This window comes from Anopheles nili, chromosome 3 (genome assembly GCF_943737925.1).
Source record: "Anopheles nili chromosome 3, idAnoNiliSN_F5_01, whole genome shotgun sequence".
In the NCBI taxonomy this organism is placed as follows: Eukaryota; Metazoa; Arthropoda; class Insecta; order Diptera; family Culicidae; genus Anopheles; species Anopheles nili.
Window position 1 is genome coordinate 57,805,014 of NC_071292.1, and position 21,544 is coordinate 57,826,557.

Here is a 21,544-nt window from a genome sequence, read left to right on the forward strand (position 1 = left end):
AGTCCGTGGCTATTTTTATGGTTTAAAGCGCGGCAGTAAATGGCGGGTAGTAGGAAAAAAACCCGAAACGAGGAAAAGAGGGCTTAAAATTGAAAATCTGTTTGTTGTGGAGTTTGGTTTTTTTTTCACCCCAGCTATGGCATTGGCGTGATACAATCGAAATCGAATTGAATTGATTTAATTATTGGCCGAAATAAACCTCCGTTCCCTCGTCGAACTGTCGAACCGGCATGCAAATCAGTTCCAGCATCAACAAACGAGCGTGGATCTTATCGAGCGAGTGCACCGGTTTTGAAGTCTGCAACTTGAGCTCCAAACCCCGTAACTCATCGTCAAACGTGTTTGCATTTCCATCGGAACACAATCTACACGGACCGTTCGTGCGTAAGGTACCCGTTTACTCATTAACCCCTTTTAACCCAATCCACCCACCCGGCGAGCGGTGCGCAGATCAAATGAATAAATGATGATCAATTTGCCGCTCGAACTTGACGCTCGGGTGGGTTTCTTTTCTTTCTTCTCGCGATCATAAAATGTACAACATAAATTAAACCAGCTGCAGATAAACAAGGGAAGCGAATGGTCTAACATTAACCCCACTTTCTCGCTCTCTCTCTCTCTCTCTCTCTCTCTCTCTTTCACTCTTTCGCTATCTGTTTCTCGCTTTGGTTGGTTTCCTTCCACCGACGAGCGTAAGGGTGACCGGGTTTAATGGCTTCAAATCTGCCGTTACGGCTTCATGGCTTTTGATGGTCCCATCGTTTAAGGTCGACGATAATGACGCCACGAGTGCAGTACCACCGGTGCTGCCTTTGGGCAACGCGCCACCCCCCCCCCCCTACATGCGGCCATTTTGTGACGGTTTTTGTTTCGACGGCTCAACCTGGAGAGGTTTAATCGACCACTGGTGCTCGTTGTCGAGTCCCATTTGACGGCGCGATAAGATCACACACAAACACACACGCGTGGTGGCGGTGGTGTAGTAAAGGGTGCGAAACGACGGCTTGAAGGTCGTCACCACGAAAAGCCACCGACGTGCGCGCGGTTTGGGTGCAATTTTTCGCTGGAACGGATTCCACCGTAGCGGAAAATGAATCCAATTTGCGAGATGGCAGGCGGTGGCACCCGCGGATCAGGCGGATCTGTTGCCAAGGGGTTTTTCCAGCAGCCTGGCACACATCCGGTGGCGCTCGTTACGGTTGCCAGTTGATTATTGCCGGGCGTAATGTCGCGGCTCGTTCGCATCCCACCTACACCGGGCGTCTCAGCCCGTGATCATTTTTCGGGCACTGACGCTGGCTTGGGTGGTTTAAGCAGGTACGCTCGTCATATCTGTCGCCCACGAGGCTTGTCAGTGACAACGGGGAGCTGCCAGTGACTGGCCAGTGACGGCTCCGGGTTGCCCTTGAACGCGAGCTTAAATGGTGCGAAGATTGTAGCAACAAAAAAAAAATGGATGCCACCATTACCGTGCCCGTGGTCGGTTGGTCGGCCCGTGGGGCATCCTTTCCGACGAAAGAGCCCCGAACCAAACAAAGGACCCACCGGGCCGGGTCATCCGCGGTTGCAGTCCCTTTCTTTTACGCGTCCTTCTCGGCGGCGATCGCAGGAAAGCGAGGATAAAAAAGGGACCCAGAAAATAAACACAGCAAAATAAAACACAAACAAGCAGCCTGGCCCGGGAGCGCTGGGTGGGCAATTTTCCAGCGATGATACCCAATTTCCACGTGATTTATACGGCGCTGTGCACGAGCTTTGAAGATTTACATCCCAGCGCGGTGCGCACTTCATTATCGTGCGCTGGGGCATATGTGTGTGTGTGTGTGTGTGCGGATGAAGCCTAAAAATAAAGCCTCACGATGGGGAGGCTGAAAATTTAAACCGATCTCAGCTCGCAAGAGCTGGTGCGCGTCTCCGTGAGCGTGCAAAAGGTTTTCCCTGTGCGTCGAATTTCCCAGCACGACACGTGGATGGCGCACTGGGTAAAGCGAAACCGATTCCATTAATAAGCGCGCTCGACGGGCTCGTCGACATTAAAGGCGCCCTTCTGCGAATCCTTAAAAGCTAACATAACTGTCGTCGCTCCATTTGCGGCCTCCCGAGTTGACACGCCAGCTGGCAATGAATTTAAAGCTTTCCATCCAAGCTCGAAATCGTTTGATAGAAATCCCGCCTCATACCGGTGCGTGATGGAATGATTTCCTGTTCACGTACGAGGATTATTAGGCAGATTAACGCGAAAGCGCACCGGCACGCGATTTGACAGCCCGATGTGCACTTATTAAAGCAAACAACCTTTAGGGCGATTGAGCTCGGTTTGTTTATCAAATACAATCATCGGTTCGGTGGCACAATTTACGCTTTAATTCCACCCAGCCAGCTGAAATGACGCGCAGCATCTCCTCGTTAAATATGCCGTTTCTAACTTTCCACCGTTGGAGTTTGGCTTCTCTCCCGTTGCTGAATAAATATCCATTATTCGTTTCCGGCCCACCGTTCCAGCAGCACCTCTCGAAGGTGGGTGGGTTTTGTTCCATTAAACATGATGCTTATTGTTACATCCGATGGTTGAAATCCGCACGCGATAAGCTCCGGATATTCGAGCGAGAAGCTGTGCGGGAAGGCGGAATGTCTATGAATCATCTGCTAATGATAACCCGCCCGGAAAACAAGCCCCAATTTGACAGAGAGAGGCTCCGGCAAATGGCAGTTGCCCTCCGGTGTGGCGTTTGTTCAGTTTCGTGACATGATAAGGACCTCTCTTGTTTTCCTGCGCGCTGTATTGTCTTACCGGCGCCCTTCCCCAGCCAGTTCACCTGGAGGCTTTTCCGCTTGCGGTGAGACTTTATTTGGACATAAATTTGACAGATCCAACTTTATGTCTGTGTCGGACCAGTTCCACTAAAGCTTTCGCTTTGAACTCGCCTAACGAAGGTCCGTAACATCCCGTCTGGTCGGTAGCCAATGGTGGGCTACCGTTTTGGAGAAAAATTTCCTATGTCAGGCAGCTGGCGAAATTCGGTTGGTGTTTCGCATGTTTTATTGATGGATATTTTTTTCTTCCTTTGTTCACCGAACGCGTGGATTTGATACGTTTCGCGAAACCCAACCGACAATGTATCATAGGGCGCTAATCTCCAGACGGAGCTAAGTCGCACCAACCGGTCCGTCTGTCATCCGAGTGGCCGTTTGATTGGATTTGTGGTGGCGCCGACGAATAAACCGGCGACGTTCAATTTGCATACGCCCGTCGAGACTCTCGGAATAATCTTGGGGGAAAAACAAAACCACCACCAAGTGAAGATTTCTCCGGACCACGATGGGTCACGACTGGTCACTGTGACCGCTGACCTTGGCGAGTCCTGTTCAGCTGGGGCAGTCAAACGGAAGCGATGGAGAAAAGAAACGAATGCTTCGTTTTTTTTTTGCCCAATGCTAATGGTAACCGGTGAGCGTTCCTGCATAGCTCGGCAAGGCTTCGAGTTCGACAAGCAGATCGATTCCTCCCAACGTAACGGAACGACTGGAATCCACCACCCGTAATAATTGTCGGGTCAGCGTAATGCCCTCCTGGGGTCAGCGGTTATTTTTACTAGTCCCTCCTGAGGCTGCCTGCGGATCGGACGATCGATCCAGCAAACCGACCAGCTAATGGCGTTCCAATAAGCCGGCTTCTTCCGCTTTTATGTTTCGCAAATCATCCGTGCGGTGGTACCGTTGGGTCTTTCGAAACGAAGCTCATCCGGCGGTAACTAAACAGCCATTAAGGTGCTTTCTTAAACAGCTCGCCCCACCACCGGGGTGGCAGTCGATACCTCATTACTTTCGGACCCTGTCGTCGTGCTTTGGCACCTTCTTGAGCTGTCGCACCGAAGAAAAGCCGGACCGGGTATCGTACTAATTTTCTTCAACTAACGTGCCAACCGACTGCCAACGTCACCAGGACCACGCGAGAGGTGTCGTAAAAAAGGGAAGCAAATTTGCGCTCGTAAACCCGTTGCCATTTCACCAAATTACGGGCACGTTTAGTGAGACCGTAAAATCGGGCGTTCTTGTTTTTTTTTTCTCTCTCCATTTCCCCCATGCCTAGCTCTGTGTACAGCCGTTGTCATGGAAACCCTCGGGCGAATCTGACGGTTTTAAGTGTCAACGCTTCGCCAAGCAATCAAAGAAGCCGCGCCGCAATCGGCCCGCTCGGTGTAGACAGTGTGTAAAACACTCGTAAAAAATGTCCACAACGGCTCATTTAACGCGACATATCGAGTGATAGATTTATCACACGAGCGCGCGCCTTAAATAAAGGGCGGGCAAAATTTTAGCACAACCCTGGGGTTTTACTTGTCCATATCGCGCGAAATAAACATTGCAGCGCACACATACACCCCCGCTTGAAGCTTGGGTCTAACTGTCGGATCAAAAGTCGTAAAAAGCGTATCGCAGAAAATTCCCCGCTCGGAAAGTTTTGCAGAATTCGTAACGGATGAGGAAGCACGACAGACAAACGGAAACGGAAGTGATGGAAAACAGAACTAAACGAACTGTTGAGAAAAAAAATACACATCTTTAATGAACCCCTCGAGAGTGAGGAATAAAGCCACACACACACGCCAACGAGCTAAATTGAGTTGAAAATTATTTCCAGATACCAAAGGGTGGGGATAATAAAGAAAAAAAAACCGCTAAGGAAACTCATCGTTGAGCGTGGGAGAATAATTTATACACGCTTGTAGAAACGCGCGGTGTGCGAATGGAAAATGGGTCCACCATCGCCGGGGTGAATGATAATCTAACGGGTTTGGTCTATGATAACATTCACAACCACACACACACACATATACTACCTAATAAAAACACGTACAGACACACGGACGCGTGCAAGGGCACGCTCTAGAGTAGATGCTGCTGTAGGTACAAAGAAAGGACATCGAAAAAGAGTGTCGTGTTGCGCCAGAAAAGAAAAGAAAACCATTCCGTGTGTTCGTTACCATCCAAATCGGGTGTGATGTGACGCGAGGGTCACGGTAGATGAAGTGTGGAAGATACTTAGATACAGAAGAAAAAAAAAGAATACGGGCCCAAGAACAGCCAAAAGAGCGGAAGAAAAACCATACGAGTGTCGAGTGGGTGTAGATTATTCGGTGGGTGGGCGTAAAAGTTGGCAAGCTACGGTACAGAAAAAAAACGGTACGGTACTCTGGTGGCAGAAAAACGTCAGTAATGGCACTCATAACGGTAGTGGGGCGAAAAAAAAAGGGGACATTGTGTTTGGGGAAAAAGCGGTTAGTATTGTTGTGACGGAACTCATAAAGTAAGTTGGCGGCACGCTGCGCAAACGAGGAACGGATTCATTGATGCAGTAGGAGGTTTCCGAGGCTTTGGCCGGGTTATTGTGGGACCACCGAAAACAAAACAAAAACCGGGGAGGATGTGAGCAGTTATGTGTTGGTTATTTTTCTCGAGGTTTTTTTGTTGTTGTTGCTTGCCATTTGGGTTATACACAGTCAAACATAATAAAACTACTTATGTACGGTTAGAGTTAGAGAGAAGGGCGTAAGGTGGGCGTATTGAGGCGCCCTCCGGAAGGCGCAAGGTGATGGCTGTACCTAGTTTGAACGTTTTTCACGCGGCCAAGCAGGTCGACATGTCCGGCGGCGTATTGTTCCATGACGTCTTTCACATCGTACGGTTTTAAGGCCTCTTTAAACTTGCGGCGCGCTACAAAATACTTCATCTGCAAGTTTGGAGAACGGTTTCAGAGATGGTGGGGGGCGCAAAGGAGACCGGAAGTGAGAATGGATTATTGTGAAAGAAGAAAAAGTAGAAGAAGAAAAAAAAGAAGAAGAAAAACACCAAGTGCAACAGCACGTGGAGCATGACCGTTTGATGACCGTGCGTTGCTCCTCGTTTGGTCGGTTCTCGGTTTTTTCGCAGTTACCGCCAGCTGGCGCGCCCGGTTGGTATCCTTTGGTCAATCGCATTATGCAAATATGCACCTGAAATGTATTCCCTTTGATCCACAATGTTTTCCCGCGATGCACAGTTAACGGCTTGGTGCATGGTTCCAGTTACTTCTTCCCACGGAAAGGACCGGAAATGAAAGCAACAAAACGCTCATGCACCGGAAAGTGTGTGCCAACTGCACGTCTCACGTGATAGGTTCTTTCCCGCCCACACGGGGCAGTTTTTTACTCTCTCAGGCAGGAGTGTGCACGCGCGAGGATTAAAATATCGAACGAGCGAATTCGGTACACCGAGCGGAAAGGAACAAAAACGGTATGAAATTATTTCCCGCATCGTTTCCGAGCGTGGTGCTAGCGGGGATATTTTTTCACTAAAAACAACTACGCTTTAGCTTACGCTTCAACCGTGGGAATTTCCCGTTCACCCACGGGGGCTAAGATTATGCTGAAAACTCCGTTAAAGGTGTACGGAGGTGTATGTATGCATGACCGAGCGTAGATCGTGCTGGTCGGCGCGCTTGTAACCAATAGGACTTACCTTCCGGATGAATCTGATGGCCCCCTTGTGTTGATTCGTTAGCTGTACACATCTCGGTTCCTCGTCTTCGTCTGCCGGCCGGTGAAAATCGGTGGAGGGTTTTCCGCACAGCAGTAGCACCAGGTCGCCGTGCGTTCACGCCAGCAAATTTGCCGGGGAATATTTATATTATTGTGTGTTTTTTTTTTTGGTTTTCCATTTTTTATCCTCTCACACGCGCGGCAGGGAGGTTTGGCAAGCAGATTAAAATTAATTTTGAACAAACAGAGCCGTTCGCCAAATTTCACCAACGTTGCCAAACGCCCGGGACCCCGTGTGGGTTCGAAGATGAACAAACCAGAGGGCCGGTGAATCGTCGCAGGGCGGTTACCAGTCGCCCGTGGGTGTTGGAGTTGGGGATTTTAGCGTTGGGGGCAGGACATTTGAGGGGAAGATGGGGAATTCATTTCAGAACACGGCACCGACGGCAGCGTGGACCGGGTCGGACAACACGGGAAAAGGGGGATGCAAGAAGAAGAAGAGAGAGAAATCGTAATTAGAAATTGAGTTATGGAAAGTTCAAACCTTATAAAATACGCTCTAATGCTAGTCTAATTTATTGCTTTACAAGAAGGGAAAATAAATTGCGAGCGATGAGAACATTTTTCGCTAGCCGAGCCGCACCGTACGCAGTGGGGGTTTCCTTCGTCTTACTATTTTTTTTCCTCGTAAGCGCCTCGTCGTTGGCAGCATAATTGGTTGCCTCTGGTTTGATGAGCATATTCTCACCATCAGCGCAAAATGAATGATGACGATCGCGGTAGGTAATTTATTGGCTCCCGCCGGTCGGGATTGAGTTTGGTCTGCTTAATTTTTGGCTTATCGGTGGAAATGCTAATTCTGATGTTCGCTTTGAACCATGAAATCCATTATCTAATTCATAAACAAGTTCAATTTACTGTTTTTTTACCTTTCCTTCGCTTTTGATCCAAGTAAACCATTAACATAGCTGTCAACAAAGTCGTTTGACAAGTAGTATACATCCGGTACGCGCCTCCGCCGGCAGCTACGATCGATCTTTAATGTTTGCTAACAACCGTTTGTACTAATCCAAAAATTCCTGCACGTAACACCTTGTCTGCATTGTTTGACTTCTCTTAAACTCACAGTACGCTCTCTCAAGACTTCTTCAGCTGTTCGCCTTTATCTTGCCCAAATCGAATCACCACCTCGGGTGGCCCTCGGGTTATGAAAGCTAGATTGAATTGCTTTTGCCATCCTATTTCGAGCGCCCCACACCCCGGCGGAGTTGCAAAATATTAAAACAAAAATGAAGACCCCATTGTCGATCGGTCGAACCGGTTCGAAATGCTACTACGCTTGCTTGTTTTGCTGTCCCTACGGAGCCGTCCTGGCGCACTGCACGAGCACAATAAAATCAACTGAATGTGTCTTTTAATTGAATTCTTGATCGCACCGAAACGATTCGGATCGGTGCAGCAACGCTAGTCCTACGTCCTACGCCCTGCTAACTGCTCTTTGTGTCGGCTTTGGCGGTGCAACGAACCAACGAACTGGCAGGGAAGTGCTAATTTGCGCCGTACCGAGCCGTTAGAAGCGCAATTCGATACCGACGGGGAAAAGTGGGCTCCTTCATACGATACAGGTGTTTTCGGACGGTCGAACGCCCACGGTTACGAAACGTGGGCCGTGGAAAATACTCCCACACTTTGCCGGGCTCGGGGGGCTTTTCTCTGGATCGAGCCAAAAATGTTCTCATCCCCACGCGAAATTACGTTTTGCACTGCTTTTAATTCGTACTGCTAAAGGGTTCGGTTTTTACTGGAACACATCTTTGGAACAGGGTACAGCTGAGTGAGTAGGCTTTTTGTTTTGTTCTCCAAGTAGTGAAAGTACAAGGTAGTAACGCTTATAGCAAAAACAAATTCAATATTCACACGGTGAATTGAATACTAACGGTGGTAGAGTTATCGAAAGTTCACTGCTGGTAAGGTATGCATTTATCAGGCTGCTAGTTTGACGAGCGTTAGATGGATTTTCATTTCTAAAGGGGGGAGTTTTTTTTTCAGTTTGGTTTGGGCTCTGTTTGATAGGTTGTTTGCTAGCTGTACTGTTTGCTCTATGGGTAAGGCTCATATTTATCTTACACTATCACTAGATGGGTTCTCGTTAAAATCAATGTACAAAACCGAACGTTTGCGAAAACAGCTATGAAAGTGGCAGCGTTTCAGCAGCAGGTGTGAGGGTAGGCGCAGGTGTGTGTTTGTGTGTGTGTGTGCTTTTTTATTTGGTGAGTACACGTGTCGTGAAGTTCGTGATAGTTTATGTTTCGTGAGCGGGTTTTATTGATGTGAACGTTCGACTAAAAAGGCTACGAACAAACATGGCACACATTTTTTTTTTCTGCGAGCTAGAAGCAGCAGCAGCAGTGGAGGGAAAATACATAGAGAAAGAGAGAGAGAGACAGACAGACAGAGAGAGACAGACAGAACGTGAGTAAAAGAGACAGAGACAATAAAGCGCATATAAACACAGCCCTGAAGATAGTGGTTAAGGACATCGCCAGTAAACAGAGCAGGACAGCGACACACAGAAGAGGAAACACAGAGAGAGAGAGGGAGCGAGAGAAATTTTGGCACATTCTAAAGCGTCGGCTTGTTCGAATAAACTTGTTTCTTTTTTTTTCATGCCTTCAAAAGAACTCGTACTAGCCTATTGTTTTTCCTTACCACGCTGACCTGCACGCCGAGGGTGTACAAACGCCCATGGCGTGTAAAAAACCACCCCAAAGACGAGCAGTCAGCGTGGGTGGTTGGGCAAGGGTCACTGGCGGGTGGGTTCACCCCCGAGGGACCCGCCGTTTGGCTCGATTTGTTTGCGCATCCACTTACAATCAAGTTTCCGAAGCGCTAGCGCCGCAAACATAATTGGAAAGTACACTGAAGAAGGCGGGTTGACAAAATGTGTTTATATACAGTGTTATCTTTACAGCAGGTTTCTAGTTTTTTTTGTCTGTTCCCTCTCTTGTTGTGCTATTTTGTACGTTTTATTTACATACTCACTCTCTCACTCACATACACACTTACGCACACATACACAGAGCATGCAACGTTGAAGGAACAAAAACGAACGCCAAGGGATGATATAAAAATTAGAAAAGTTCACAGCATGGCACATAATCACGCACATAAATATCCATACACTCACGAACCCCCACAGAGAGTCAGGGAAAGCTCAATAAGGACATCGCAGAGAAACCCCTTGCAGGAAGGCTAGCGTGAACGAGAGTGAGGTACTAAAACCGACTTTCCGTGGTGCTTTGACGGTGAAAGTAGTTGAAGGATTTATTTTTGAATTTTTATTTAAGTTCCTCGCCCGGAAGAAAGCCTCGAAGGGGCTTGCATGGCAGACAAACCGGCCCGGCGCACCGAAAGTAGAAAGGAACGCTCTTCCGGTTGCTAGTTGCGGCGTAAAAATAACTACCAAGCACGTTCGGCCAGTTCCGACGGCACTTAGATTCTCTTTTCCATCCACATTCTCTAGGTTTGTTGTATTTTTTCTACCCGGTTTTTTTTCACCAGAGCCGGGTTGTTTGCCATTGGGTTTTCAGAAGGAAAAAAAAGGATACCGGACAAATTGAATTAAAACACCACGACACCGATACGGTACGCCGGCCGGCCAGTGGAAATGCCGCCGGGCAGCAAGTTGATTGCGCGACCGAATGGAACGTCGAGAAACGGCATGCACATTTCCCTTTTAGCGGCCATTACCTGTGCGGTGAAGGAAGCGGATGCGATGCCTTGGAGATTGGAGGCCGGTACCGTACGGAACCGTGGCGCTAGCACCGTAGCCGCATGCTGTGTTCATAAAATGATGAAATGATTTCACCCTCTTAATGACCGGCCGGGCGGTGAAACATGTTGCGAAACGAGGCGCCTTGAAAACGAGCTACCACGGACAAGGTCAATAAAAAAGCACTCTTGTGTGCCGGCAAGGGTCAACAATCATCTCGAGCACGTCTCAAGTATTGTTTCCTTTTTTTTTCTGGCAAAGGAATTAGACATTTTCCTTTCCTTTACGGTTGAGTGAAGTATTTTTTTTCTCTTAACAAGTACGCGAGATTTTGCGGCCATTTTGTGTTCCGGACTGCCACTTCAACTGTGGGTGTGAAAGTTATCCTTGCCGCCATTCAGCCTACTACGCGGCTGGGGAACTTTTTGTTTTGACAGCCCAGTACCAATCTGTCAAACCGGACGAAAAGTCGAGAGCTAAAAACCAAAGTGCTTCAGTTGTTGGCGATACGTCGCTTGAGAGGAGTTTTTGGTTATTCGTTCACTATTTCCGAAACCAGAGAAGGCATCGAATCGTACCGTAGTTAGCACAGTTGGTGGAGTGGAACGGATGCGACAGTCACGTGAAGATACCGTGCCGTTAATTACGCGATGCGTTTGCCCACCCTAGGGGACTGCTGGGTCCCTCGGAAAAGGGCCTAAGCCTACCTGCGAGCTGGTTACCGGACGCAGCAACAGTTGCGGCGGCTGCCGCAGCAATGGCCGTCGAGGTCGACCGACTGCTCCGGAACAGCGACTCGAACGGAACCCTGAAACGAACGATCCGGTGGCGATGCTCCTGTTGACCCTCGGCCGGGTTCCATGGCTCGATCCCACCGGCTGGGGCACCCGTGGATGGGCGGAAAGGTGGATCCGGAGTCGGGAACGGGGTAACATGGGAAGGTGAACGAGGAAATTCAATCAATTATCCGGAGTCTGCCACTGATAACACTTCGTTTACCGGTGCGGCGGTGGTCTTTGCTGGAAACCGGGGCTCGATTTAGTCACAGAGTGCTGCCGGGCTCGAGCTCGAAGGCCCGTGGCCCTTGAACGTGCAAGTGGAATTAGACACCATATCCGAACGTGTGGGTGGGTATCTGTGTGTGTATGCCTTTTTTTTTTCGTTCTCTATTCCCCAACCAGAGTGGAGCTTATTTTTACTACCCACACCGACTAACCGGAAGCGCTACTAGGCCCGTCTACTCGATGTCGAATGGCATGATACTTCAACCCCAAGAACCCTTGCCGTGGCGTGTTTGCGGACTAACGTGCGGGATGAAGGGCGGCTCCCTGTGCGACGGAACATGAGCGAAGGAAGAAGGCGGATCGAGTGTTTATGTTAGGCCCTACCGAAAGCGAAACCGAGACGATGATCGGCACCGAGAAGCCATCGCAGGCTAAAGGTTAAACGTCACCCGTCGCCGTGGTTTTGTTGATTTATTTTCTTTTGAAGCCCACCGCCGGCCCTCGCAGCACGGATGATATCGATTTGGGGCTGATTTCAGATTCTCGAGGCTGCTCTCGTGGGACCGAGCGACGAGCCAGGAAAAAGAGACCCTTCGAATTGTCAGCTCGTGCACTGGCCAAATCACGTTCCCAGGCGCCCTTGGTGCTCGGTGATGGTTTGTAAAATATGACCGACGACGCCGACGTGCCACGGTTCGGCAAACGGGGCTCGATTTCGAGCGTGGCGAACCCCTTTTGTGAGATGGTCCTCCCCGAAAACCCGAACGGCGAACGGGTGTTTTCGAAATGGCGGAACTGCTTACTCAGCGGCGGCCAATAAACCCTTTTTCCGGAGCCCAACCCAAGCGGCGGCGCTTACCGATGAAGATGTTTGCGGGATCTCCCGGCGTGGGAAAAGCAAACGATCCCGAGCGAGAATGGAAACTGGCGGGCGCCATTGTTTCATCGGCAACAAGGTAAACAATGGAGTGATTTGGTCTATTTCATGGCGCCCCGCCCGGCAGCGACCGGTGCCTTTTTCCGTGATTCCAATAATCTATTAAGATCATCATGCCCTTGCCGATAGCGATGCCGCCTCACGCTCGGATCGTTGCGCACCGCATCCGCTTTTGCGCCGGATCCGGACGGACGGATAAACGGAAAATCCCTTCATCGGCAGATTTTTCCGCCTCAACTGACCTCAGTCAAAGTGAACGGACCCGGGCGCGCGTTTAGCCGCGAGCGCGTTTTGCTGGAAGCGGCACATTTTGATTTCAACCGTACACCGGATGCAGAAATCGAAGGGCTAGGGTTTTAAAGCGGACGTACGCTTTTATTTTAATGCAAACAGCTCTCCACTAGGTTCGGTTTTGCCAGCGAGAGTGGTTCGTATTTGCATTCGCAATGGCACTTTATTTGTGCCCGCGTGCCAGTTGAGAAAGCTGCAGAACGATTGATTTGAGCCCGGAAACGTTTGGTGATCGGGCGCTTTTCCGTCGTAATTCCACAGCGAAAGCACTGAGGTCAGCATCGCAACCATCACACACCATGCCACCGAAGTTGGTTGGCGACGTCTGACCTTTCGAGAAAAGCATTATGGCACTTGCGGCGAGACGCCCGGTTTAATTCCTGCCACCCGAACAGCTTCCAACCTCTGGGACACGTTCATTAGTCACTCTAATCGACGCCCGGGCGTGTGTATGTGAAGGTTACGACTTTCGGTGAGCATTTTCCCCCACGAGGAAAGCTACTGGGTGCTGCCGCAAGTAGTTCACTAAATTAGCCAAAGTGTATCCCATAAGAACGCTGAGAAGTGCGGTTCGGATTCGAGGTCTAAAAGGCGGCTAGCAGGGTAAAGGGTGGCCCGGGGCTACCCGTTGCGGTTACCAGGGGGTGTAAACTATCTCGCAACGGAGTTCTCTCCCACCCTCTTCTGGTGCGTTCGAAGAGTGTGCGAAAAGGTTAAAGGGGGTTTGGGTTTGCGATTTCCAGTACGCGCATGCAGATGTGTTACTGTGAACTTTTCCAATTAATAAGACAATACGAGCGCACGGTGCGGCACGAGGCGAGATCCTTTTGGAAGCAGACGGGAGCTCGTGCGTCAGAGCCAGGGCCACACCATCAGGAAGCCACCGGGGACCGCCGGGGTAAACCTAGGTATCAGCTGGCGTATTTGTAAGCGGATTAATTAAACAAGGTGTCTTCGCGCTAAGCGCTGTTTAGCACCTTTTCGAAAGGGGACGCCTGAAAGGTCACGACCGGAAGGTGTTTGTGCGGGTGGGCCAGAAAGCCTGCGCTAGTGCGGCGGGTATAGGCGGATGTTTTTGCGAAAGCAAAGCGACACACACGGTGGCACGTTCGGTGCACTTCTACCGTCGAATGTGTGGGGAAAAGCTTCTGCACAACTGCTACTGCGCCTCTAGCAGGAAGGGGCGGATTAAGGCGTGCGTGTTGTGGGCGTAGCAGCAGTGGGTGTGCAGATTGTCGCGATAGGCGTAGAAGTAAAAACCACTCTATACACCGAGAGAGAGAGAAAGAAAACGTGAGAGCGAGAGAGTATGCGCTAGGTGATTGCGGAGGTGTCGATTTTCCCAGGTTGAGGACCTTCGGGGTGCTTTTGGCCAAGGTTTTGTACAACATTGAGAAGATCGAGAATAAAAAATGGTATTTAAACGGAGAGCAAGTTCAGGCAGTCAGAGCGTGTGAGACAGACAGACAAAGAGAGAAAAAGAGCGAAAAAGATTGAAAGTATTGTACAAGTATAGCGATTTATCTAAATATATATATGCATATGTAAATATATATATATACATATATTATTTGTTTTGTGATGCGGAGCATTGATCGATTGCGACTTGATCGATGGCAAAGGACAAAGACAAAACTAGCGCGAGCACAGTAATTCAAAAATAAAAAATAGGAAACACAGGGCGAGTGATAGTGAGAGAAAAGTTAGAGCAAGAATTAATTACGTTAGCATATTGTTAATTGAATGGTAATTACGCACTGTTTGTGCTAACGAGATGGTAACTCATGGAGTCAATTGTTGGTTGTGTGAAAAATGATAACTGTCTGTTAGTATGCTGCTGCACGAGCAGTTCTTTCTGCAGCTGCCCGCAGAGTAGTATCGGCAGGGCGGACGCACCGCCGAACCTGAGCATAGTGGGAACGTGGGCAGCAGCTTCGCTAGCGTCACCAGCGAAGGAGGAGGTAGTAGCAGTAGTAGCAGTAGAAGTAGTAGCAGTAGTACTAGTTGTAGCAGCAACGGCAGCAGCAGCAACAGCAGCGTTAGTAGTATTGGTAGTAGTAGTAGTAGTAGTAGCTTTGGTAGCATGTTTATGATTAATACTAGTATGGTCAGGGAGAAACATATTACTGTTAAGGGCCACGCTAGCGGCGTGCGGTGCGTGCTCGTTCCCGCTGCCGCGCCGCTGCACGGCGGAGGAGAAAATGCCGCTGACGAAGCTGCTGCGCCGCGAGGACGACGGCCCGCCGCCAAAATGGCCTCCACCACCACCGCCGCCGCCGCCCGTCGAGAGGAAGCTGCGTCCGACCACCAGATCGTTTCCGGTGGCCACCAGCGGTCCTGCGCCAGCCGGGATCGAGGAAACCGAGGCGAGCTCGAGCCCGGCTGCTTGTTCCGACCGCGGTGTGTGTGTGGGAGGGTGTTTTTTGTGCAAAACAGGGGGGAAGCGTTTTGGGACGCAGCGTAGAGGAGTGTGCATGATTGGTATTCATTTTTTTGTGTGTGTGTGTTTTAGTTGTTGTGCCAGGGATCGTTTTCCAAGTTCACGTTCGCCCGGCGGTAATTGCCGGGTTTCGAGGGGAAGGAGCGTTCGTTTAAATTATTGTTTAAAGTTTAATTTACCATTATACAGCACAGGTGGCGACAGGGCGAAGAAGAAAAATAAAAGAACAAACGAAATAAATCAGAACTGGATGAATTCTCCTTTCGGCGCTTCGGGTGAATGATGAAGGGTAGTTGGCGTCGCGTTTTTTTTTTGGTAGTTTTTCATCTGTGCGCGGGGTTGTTTTCTGTTACTGAGGGAGCATGGCGAAGGGGGGGGGGGGGGTCTGGTGCAATGTTGGCTGAAGTGAGCTGGGTGGGGCGATGATGAGGAGAGGGAAGAGACAATGGTTAAACCGGAAAACCCGTAGGCGATGGCATCGGAGCGAACAAACCAAGACACTAGCGGTGTGCTGGGTGGGAAAATTCCCAGGGAAAGTTAGATTAAAGTGCTGTGGGGTGGAAGCGTAACGTCCTGCTAGAGGTCCCCGCAGGGACCCGCGGGAAGTGTTAATCAAAAAGGACAGAGTGCAGCAGAGGTGGGAGGATCGTCGGGCACCACACGGGTGGCGGGAGTTTATTGTGCGAGTAACAACCGAAAAAAAGATAAGAAAAGAAAATGTCTTGGCTTGACCTCCCGATAGCCGTGGGCTTTTGCGAGTACACGTCGCCACAAAGTCTCGCAGCTCGCGGGCAGAACAGAAGGCCATAGCGGTGGCGAAGATAATTAAAGGGCTCGTCGTTCGTGAATGCTTTTGTAGCGCCCGTTTTGCGTCGGCGTAGGCGTATGGCGAAATATGGAGCGGGAAAACAAAACAGCTTACCGCTGTGTCTAGTGCGCTGAATTATGAGGTCGCGTTTAAGAGCATTATCTTCCACGAACAGAAGAACCAAAGAGAAAACCAATACGAAAAAGCCAACCAAACAACCGGAAGCGAAAATAATAATTCCTCGCGGAAGCGTCCTATTACATATTGTGGCCGGTACCCTTGGTACCCACCAGGAGATCATTTGTCTTTTTTGTGTGTGTTTTTTCTTCTGCTTCGTCCTGCTATACCCGCAATCGGACCCGACATTCTTCGTTGGGCACAAGGTACCTTTTAATTCCAGTTTTATTACTCCTCCTTACAGTACACCTTTCTGGAGGGAATTTAACAATACTGCAGACTGGTGAAACCAAATACTCCGGTAGTGTGGTTTTACACACCAACGAAACATCTACGTTAAGTTTAATAGTATTATTTAAAGGATTTTGTTTTGAATAACTCACAATTTTCAATCACACTTACGTCAAACAGATGGCATAACATTTAATTGATTATTTTTATCAACGATACATTTAATGGAAGCAGTTTTAGAACTTTAATTTAAACAAAATATGACATTTTTCCACACTCCGGTGGACAACTCTAGCGGTAACATTGAAATGGACAAATAAACACAGGACTAGCTGCTTCATTGGAACGTTTAAACTGCGGTAAGCATAATTTAACATCTCTTTGCGTTAAAACAAACGAACAATTACAATAACCGTGCGACACAGAGCTCGTAAAAAACATCAAACAAATAAAACTAATCGGAACAAAAGTGGAAAAAGAATTGAAGAATATATAGAAAACGGCAAGTAGTATTGTGATAAAAAAATATGAAAAAATACGTATACATCGACAAGGAAATTGAAGAAAAGAATTGGATGGAAAGAAAATTGCAAAACATTGAATAAACGGATCAAATGTTAAAAAATGACAAAGAAGATCTTAAAGTCGGAAGGAAAAAAAACGCATCACGTAGGAAACGCCAACAAGACGCAGCACATAAACGAGGCAACTCAAGAGAAAAACTTGAACGAAAACTCAACGAAACGAATGGTACAGAAGCGAAGATATAGCCGTTAAACCATCAAAGCTTTTAAAACAACTAGACAAGTACGGAGGATGGAAACGGTATGAAAAAAAAAGAATTGAATCATCCATATGTTGGAAGGGCATGACAGGAGTATGACGGGACCGGGACGTATGTGTGTATGTTTATGTGTGCGCGTCTGTATGGATGGCTGTCATGTGGATGGATCCTTCCATTGCATGGGCACATGTGCGAAACGCATTGCACCGCCTGCTCAGATGGATGGCTATGGGAGTGGTTCGATTGCAATGAATTGAGATGGATGGCTTATGGTTTATGTAGTTGTTGGATGCAGTTGGCTAGTGTGTGGGGCTGACATTAAGCACGTGAACTCACCATCGGAATTTTTCTTGGACAGTGCCGTTTCCGCCACCGAGTCCTCACTGAGACTGGGGTTCATGGGTCTACCATTGTTGGTCACTTCTGCGCGTGAATAGCGGGTTGCGAAGCAGAATCCGTGTGTTTCGGTATCCACCGGGAGGTGGGCGTTTTCGCAGGGGGAAAATTCACACGCAGCGAAAGCGAGCGTGTGTGTGTGTGTAAGTGGGTGGATGGGTGTGTTTGAATATTGTTTTTTGTTGGTTTGCGAAAACAAAAGTGCACGTCACACCCGGACGGAGATGGCGTTCGATAGCCAAACGTAACAGTAGGCGTGCGAAATGCGTAACAATGTTGGACCCGTTTCCCGACCCACCAGCGACCATTTCCCGAGTATCCCAGATGAAAATTGTGCCGAAAGGGAGAAAAACAAAACCCCGCGTACGCGGGTTGCAGTGGCAAAAGCCGACGATGTTTCCGTGAGTGTTGGTTTTTTTTTTTTGGTTTTGTTTTCCGTTCCGAAGGACCGATTTTCGATTGAGTTGTTTGTGTGCGTTTAGTTAGACGATTGCGATGTTGCATGAGGATGTTCCATTGCCCATTGCCAGTGGTTGGATGGTGGAAGCGTTTTTGATTAGCAGGAAGAGGTCCCGTTTGTTTTCCCGACCGGTGGTTGTGCCGCGCGTGGCGAGGTTTCGTTGGTGGAGGTTGGTTTTTCCGAATCCAAAATTTCCATTTCACGTCCCAAACATAGTAGAGCCGTTCGGGGAGGATTTGTTTTGGTTATTTATTTATTTTTTGGCATTTGTTTTTTGTTCATTTGTTTTTAGCGTGGTCGTGGTGGTTCATGTGGTTGAATCGTGGTTTGATGTTTGCAAATTGAAAATGTTTGTCGTGTCGGTGTCGCAGAGCACAATCAGAGAATCAAAATAAAGAAACCCGGCGCAGAGCGAGAGATAAGTGAAGAGATATAAAGAGAGAAAGAGAGAGAGAGAGAGAGAAAGAAAGAGAAAGAGAGAAAGATGAAAATGAAGGTAAAATTTCCCTTGCCTTGGGGCGACTTCCGTTCTGAAAGAATGTTTCAATTTAGTGAGTGAAGTAGTACACGTGTGCGCTGAGCTACTACAGAGGGAGTGGAAAATGCTTCCACATAATGGTATCTACTGCTGGGCGTAGGGAGCGGAAAATCAAACAGTGATATGATAAACGGATGCAGCAACCGTGACAATCGCACTCGGTGCGACCATGCAAATTGCGCTGAGTATATATGTGTGTGTGTGTTTCGGAAAATGATAAGGTGAATGAGTGAGAGTCCGAACAGAAAGCAAAAAGAAAAAAAAAGAAACAATATGACCCACAAGCACGAGGACGAGAGCTTTGTTGAACTGTTTGCATTGTTTTTCAGGTGAGGGCCCGTGAGGCGACTTCACTCGGAACCGATTATGCGGCATATTACAGATCACTGTTTGACTGCAGATTCCAAAGCTCAACCGGGGTCGGTTTGATGAGATTAATATGCATTAAAAAAAACCCAGCATACTTCGAGATAATGGAAGAAAAAATACTAGCAGCTTCATATGAAAATAGCTCTTTCAGCGCTCATCAGCACAAGCAGAAAAAAACACACATTTTAAAGATGGAAGAAAAACGTAAACGTACTGGACGGACGGAAGCTTACAAAAAAGCACAAGCAATGAAATGAAGAAAAAAAGGGGCAAGCAGCAAGCCACACGATCGATCGCGAGCACCACGCAGAAATAGAGCGTAATTTGGAACCGATTTCGGTGCACTTTTTACTTTTTCGGGCGAGCTTTTCTGCATATATAATTCGCGTGAGAAGCTGCCGAATGGGTGCATGGGAAAGCGAATATTAAGCCGTTTTATTAGCATTCTTAGGCCGGCCTCGGCTTCAGGGGATTAAACCAAGCTCAAGCGAACACTCGAACGTTCGATGAATTATTGCGTTATTCGAATGGAATGGTGGCTCTGCGCGATGCTGTAAATTTCCCGAATGGATTTTCTCCTTGTTTTGCTTGATTTATGTGCTAATTGTAATGAGCCGCACAAATAATCCCGGCAGCTCTGTGGGTGAGAGGGTTTTTGCATTATTACTTTTGGTACGTAAGCTTAACGGTTGGTTGTTATTAGTGGCCCTTGTTCGCATTCAGCAAAGCGCACACCATTCGTTAGCAGGCAGTCCCTTATCGCACCGCACAGCGGCGCGGAATATGTTTAATTCGCACCCGAAAGAACCCGGTGACAAAGCATGATCCGTCGCTGGGAAGGTTGGCGAACGCGAAGCGCGAAATGTATGGAAAACAAAAAAAAACCCTCCCATAGCGACAGAGATGAACGAATGCGCGAGCTTAAATGAGGAAAAAGCGACAAACAAAACCAGCAATGGAACGTGAAACCGTGAAAATCCCGTGAAAATAAAATAAACGAAAAAAAAAAACATAATGTGTGTAACCAAATGCCACATTGAGATTATCGCGAGACACACACACACACACACAGAGAAAAGGAGGTAAAGTTACACACCGACTTACGCTCTACGGAAAGGGGGGAAAAATGAGATGCGAATTGCCAGGTGGATTGGGGGAGGGTGGACAAGCGCGTCCAGTTTCGGCACTTACCCAGATTTTCCGATGAGGCATTGATGTCGGTCACGCGAGGACACCGGCCCGTCCGGCCGCTACCACCGCTCGGAGGCTTCGGGTTGCCGGGCGAATGCAAGGATTGGCTCTTGTGGCGCCGGATCGTGGGCAGCCGGGCCACGAACGATGCGTTATGCTTGAAGCTCGATGACGCCCGCCTAATAAGTGATTTATGATTAAGTCCATTGCTTTCGGTACTGTCGTAGTGGTGGTGGTGGTGGTGTTGTTGGTGGGGAGTGGTTTTTTTGGTGTGGGGTTTGGTTTCATTTATTTTTTGGAGTTTTTTTTTGTTTGGTTGTTTGTTTATCATTTTTCGAGTGGAGTGGAGTGTACGTAAATCGGTTCACCATCGTTCACCGCCGGCCGGTTTTTTGGTTTAACGGAACGGTTTAATTGATTGGCGTGCGGTGAACGATCGGTTGGATCACCGGAAACGCAACGCAATTGCACACCGAACACCGAACGGACACACCGAACGGGGGTTCGTTTAGCAGAAACGCAAAACAGTGAAACAGAGCAACGCGAACAAAACACCATTTACGTTTCGCACACCAAACAGCGCCAGGCCAGGCAGATAGGGCAGGCATAGGCATAAAGGCAGGCATAGGCACAGACAGGCAGGCAGGTGGCAGGCAGGCAGGCAAGCAGGTGGGTTAGAGGCGTGAGTGAGAAAAGGGTGGTTTGATATTTTTTTTTGTTTTGGTCGTGAATGCGCCGGCCACCACGTACACCGGGGCCGGTGGAAATAACCGAAACGAATGCGTCAACAACAACAAAAAATGCGTTACAAAAATTGATTATGATTACGGCAAAGAGCATGAGCACGTGGACGTGGGAAGCATGAGAATTTTTTTTTTGTTCAACAAAAACCAACAAAACACCGTAAAAACACGAAACGGAAACCAAGCACCAGCGGCAACATAGTTATGGTAATAGTTTTACATCGCACGCACATCAGGAGGTGAGGAGAAAAAAAATATAATAAATATAAAACCCGCGCCGGTATGTGAATTTCCGCCGTGAATATTGATGAATGCGTCGCCCAAACGACCCACCCACGATGACGATAGTGATGATCATGATGGTGGTGGATGACGATGACGATGATGATGGTGAAAACCAATTGTTCCAGTTGTGGTGTTTTGGCGCATCCAACAGACACACATTTCAGGGCCCGAAGGCAAGCGATTTCCAGCGATGACGTTGTCGAACGCGATGTTCGCGTATTCGGTGGCAGGAAAAATTCATTTCCGGAATTGAACGCCACCCCGGAAATGGTCGCGTTAATGTGATGGACGCATGTGATGGCGCATGCCCCGCAGGTGGGATTCGTAATCGTAATGCAATTGAGCCGTGGGGCGATTCGTGATGGTGGCAACATTTTACGTTGCGTGTCGTCGTGGGTGTCGATGCGGTCGCACACATGCAGCGATCGGCAGGACCATCGCGGTATCGGATGGGTGTGCGTTTTAAAGGTCCGGGCACCGGGCAACATTGAAATGGTGTCGATGGATTGATTGGCATTCATGATACACATGGCAAGCACGATACAATGAAGCAGAGCGTGAACATAAAGAAATGGACGAAACGAAAATAAAGAGAAAAAA

General features: G+C 48.5%; 1 protein-coding gene across 1 annotated transcript in view; it reads right to left on the bottom strand.

Moving 5' to 3' along the window:
* Positions 1–21,544, bottom strand: part of LOC128724130 (potassium voltage-gated channel subfamily KQT member 5-like) — an 85,816-nt gene that overhangs the window by 34,975 nt on the left and 29,297 nt on the right. The window contains exons 9-13 of the mRNA XM_053817895.1: positions 19,917–20,095; positions 17,299–17,385; positions 14,650–14,904; positions 10,998–11,168; positions 6,499–6,569 (exon numbers count right to left, since the gene is read on the bottom strand). Coding sequence (XP_053673870.1) covers positions 6,499–6,569; positions 10,998–11,168; positions 14,650–14,904; positions 17,299–17,385; positions 19,917–20,095 — 763 coding nt within the window. The remainder of the gene's footprint in view (positions 1–6,498; positions 6,570–10,997; positions 11,169–14,649; positions 14,905–17,298; positions 17,386–19,916; positions 20,096–21,544) is intronic.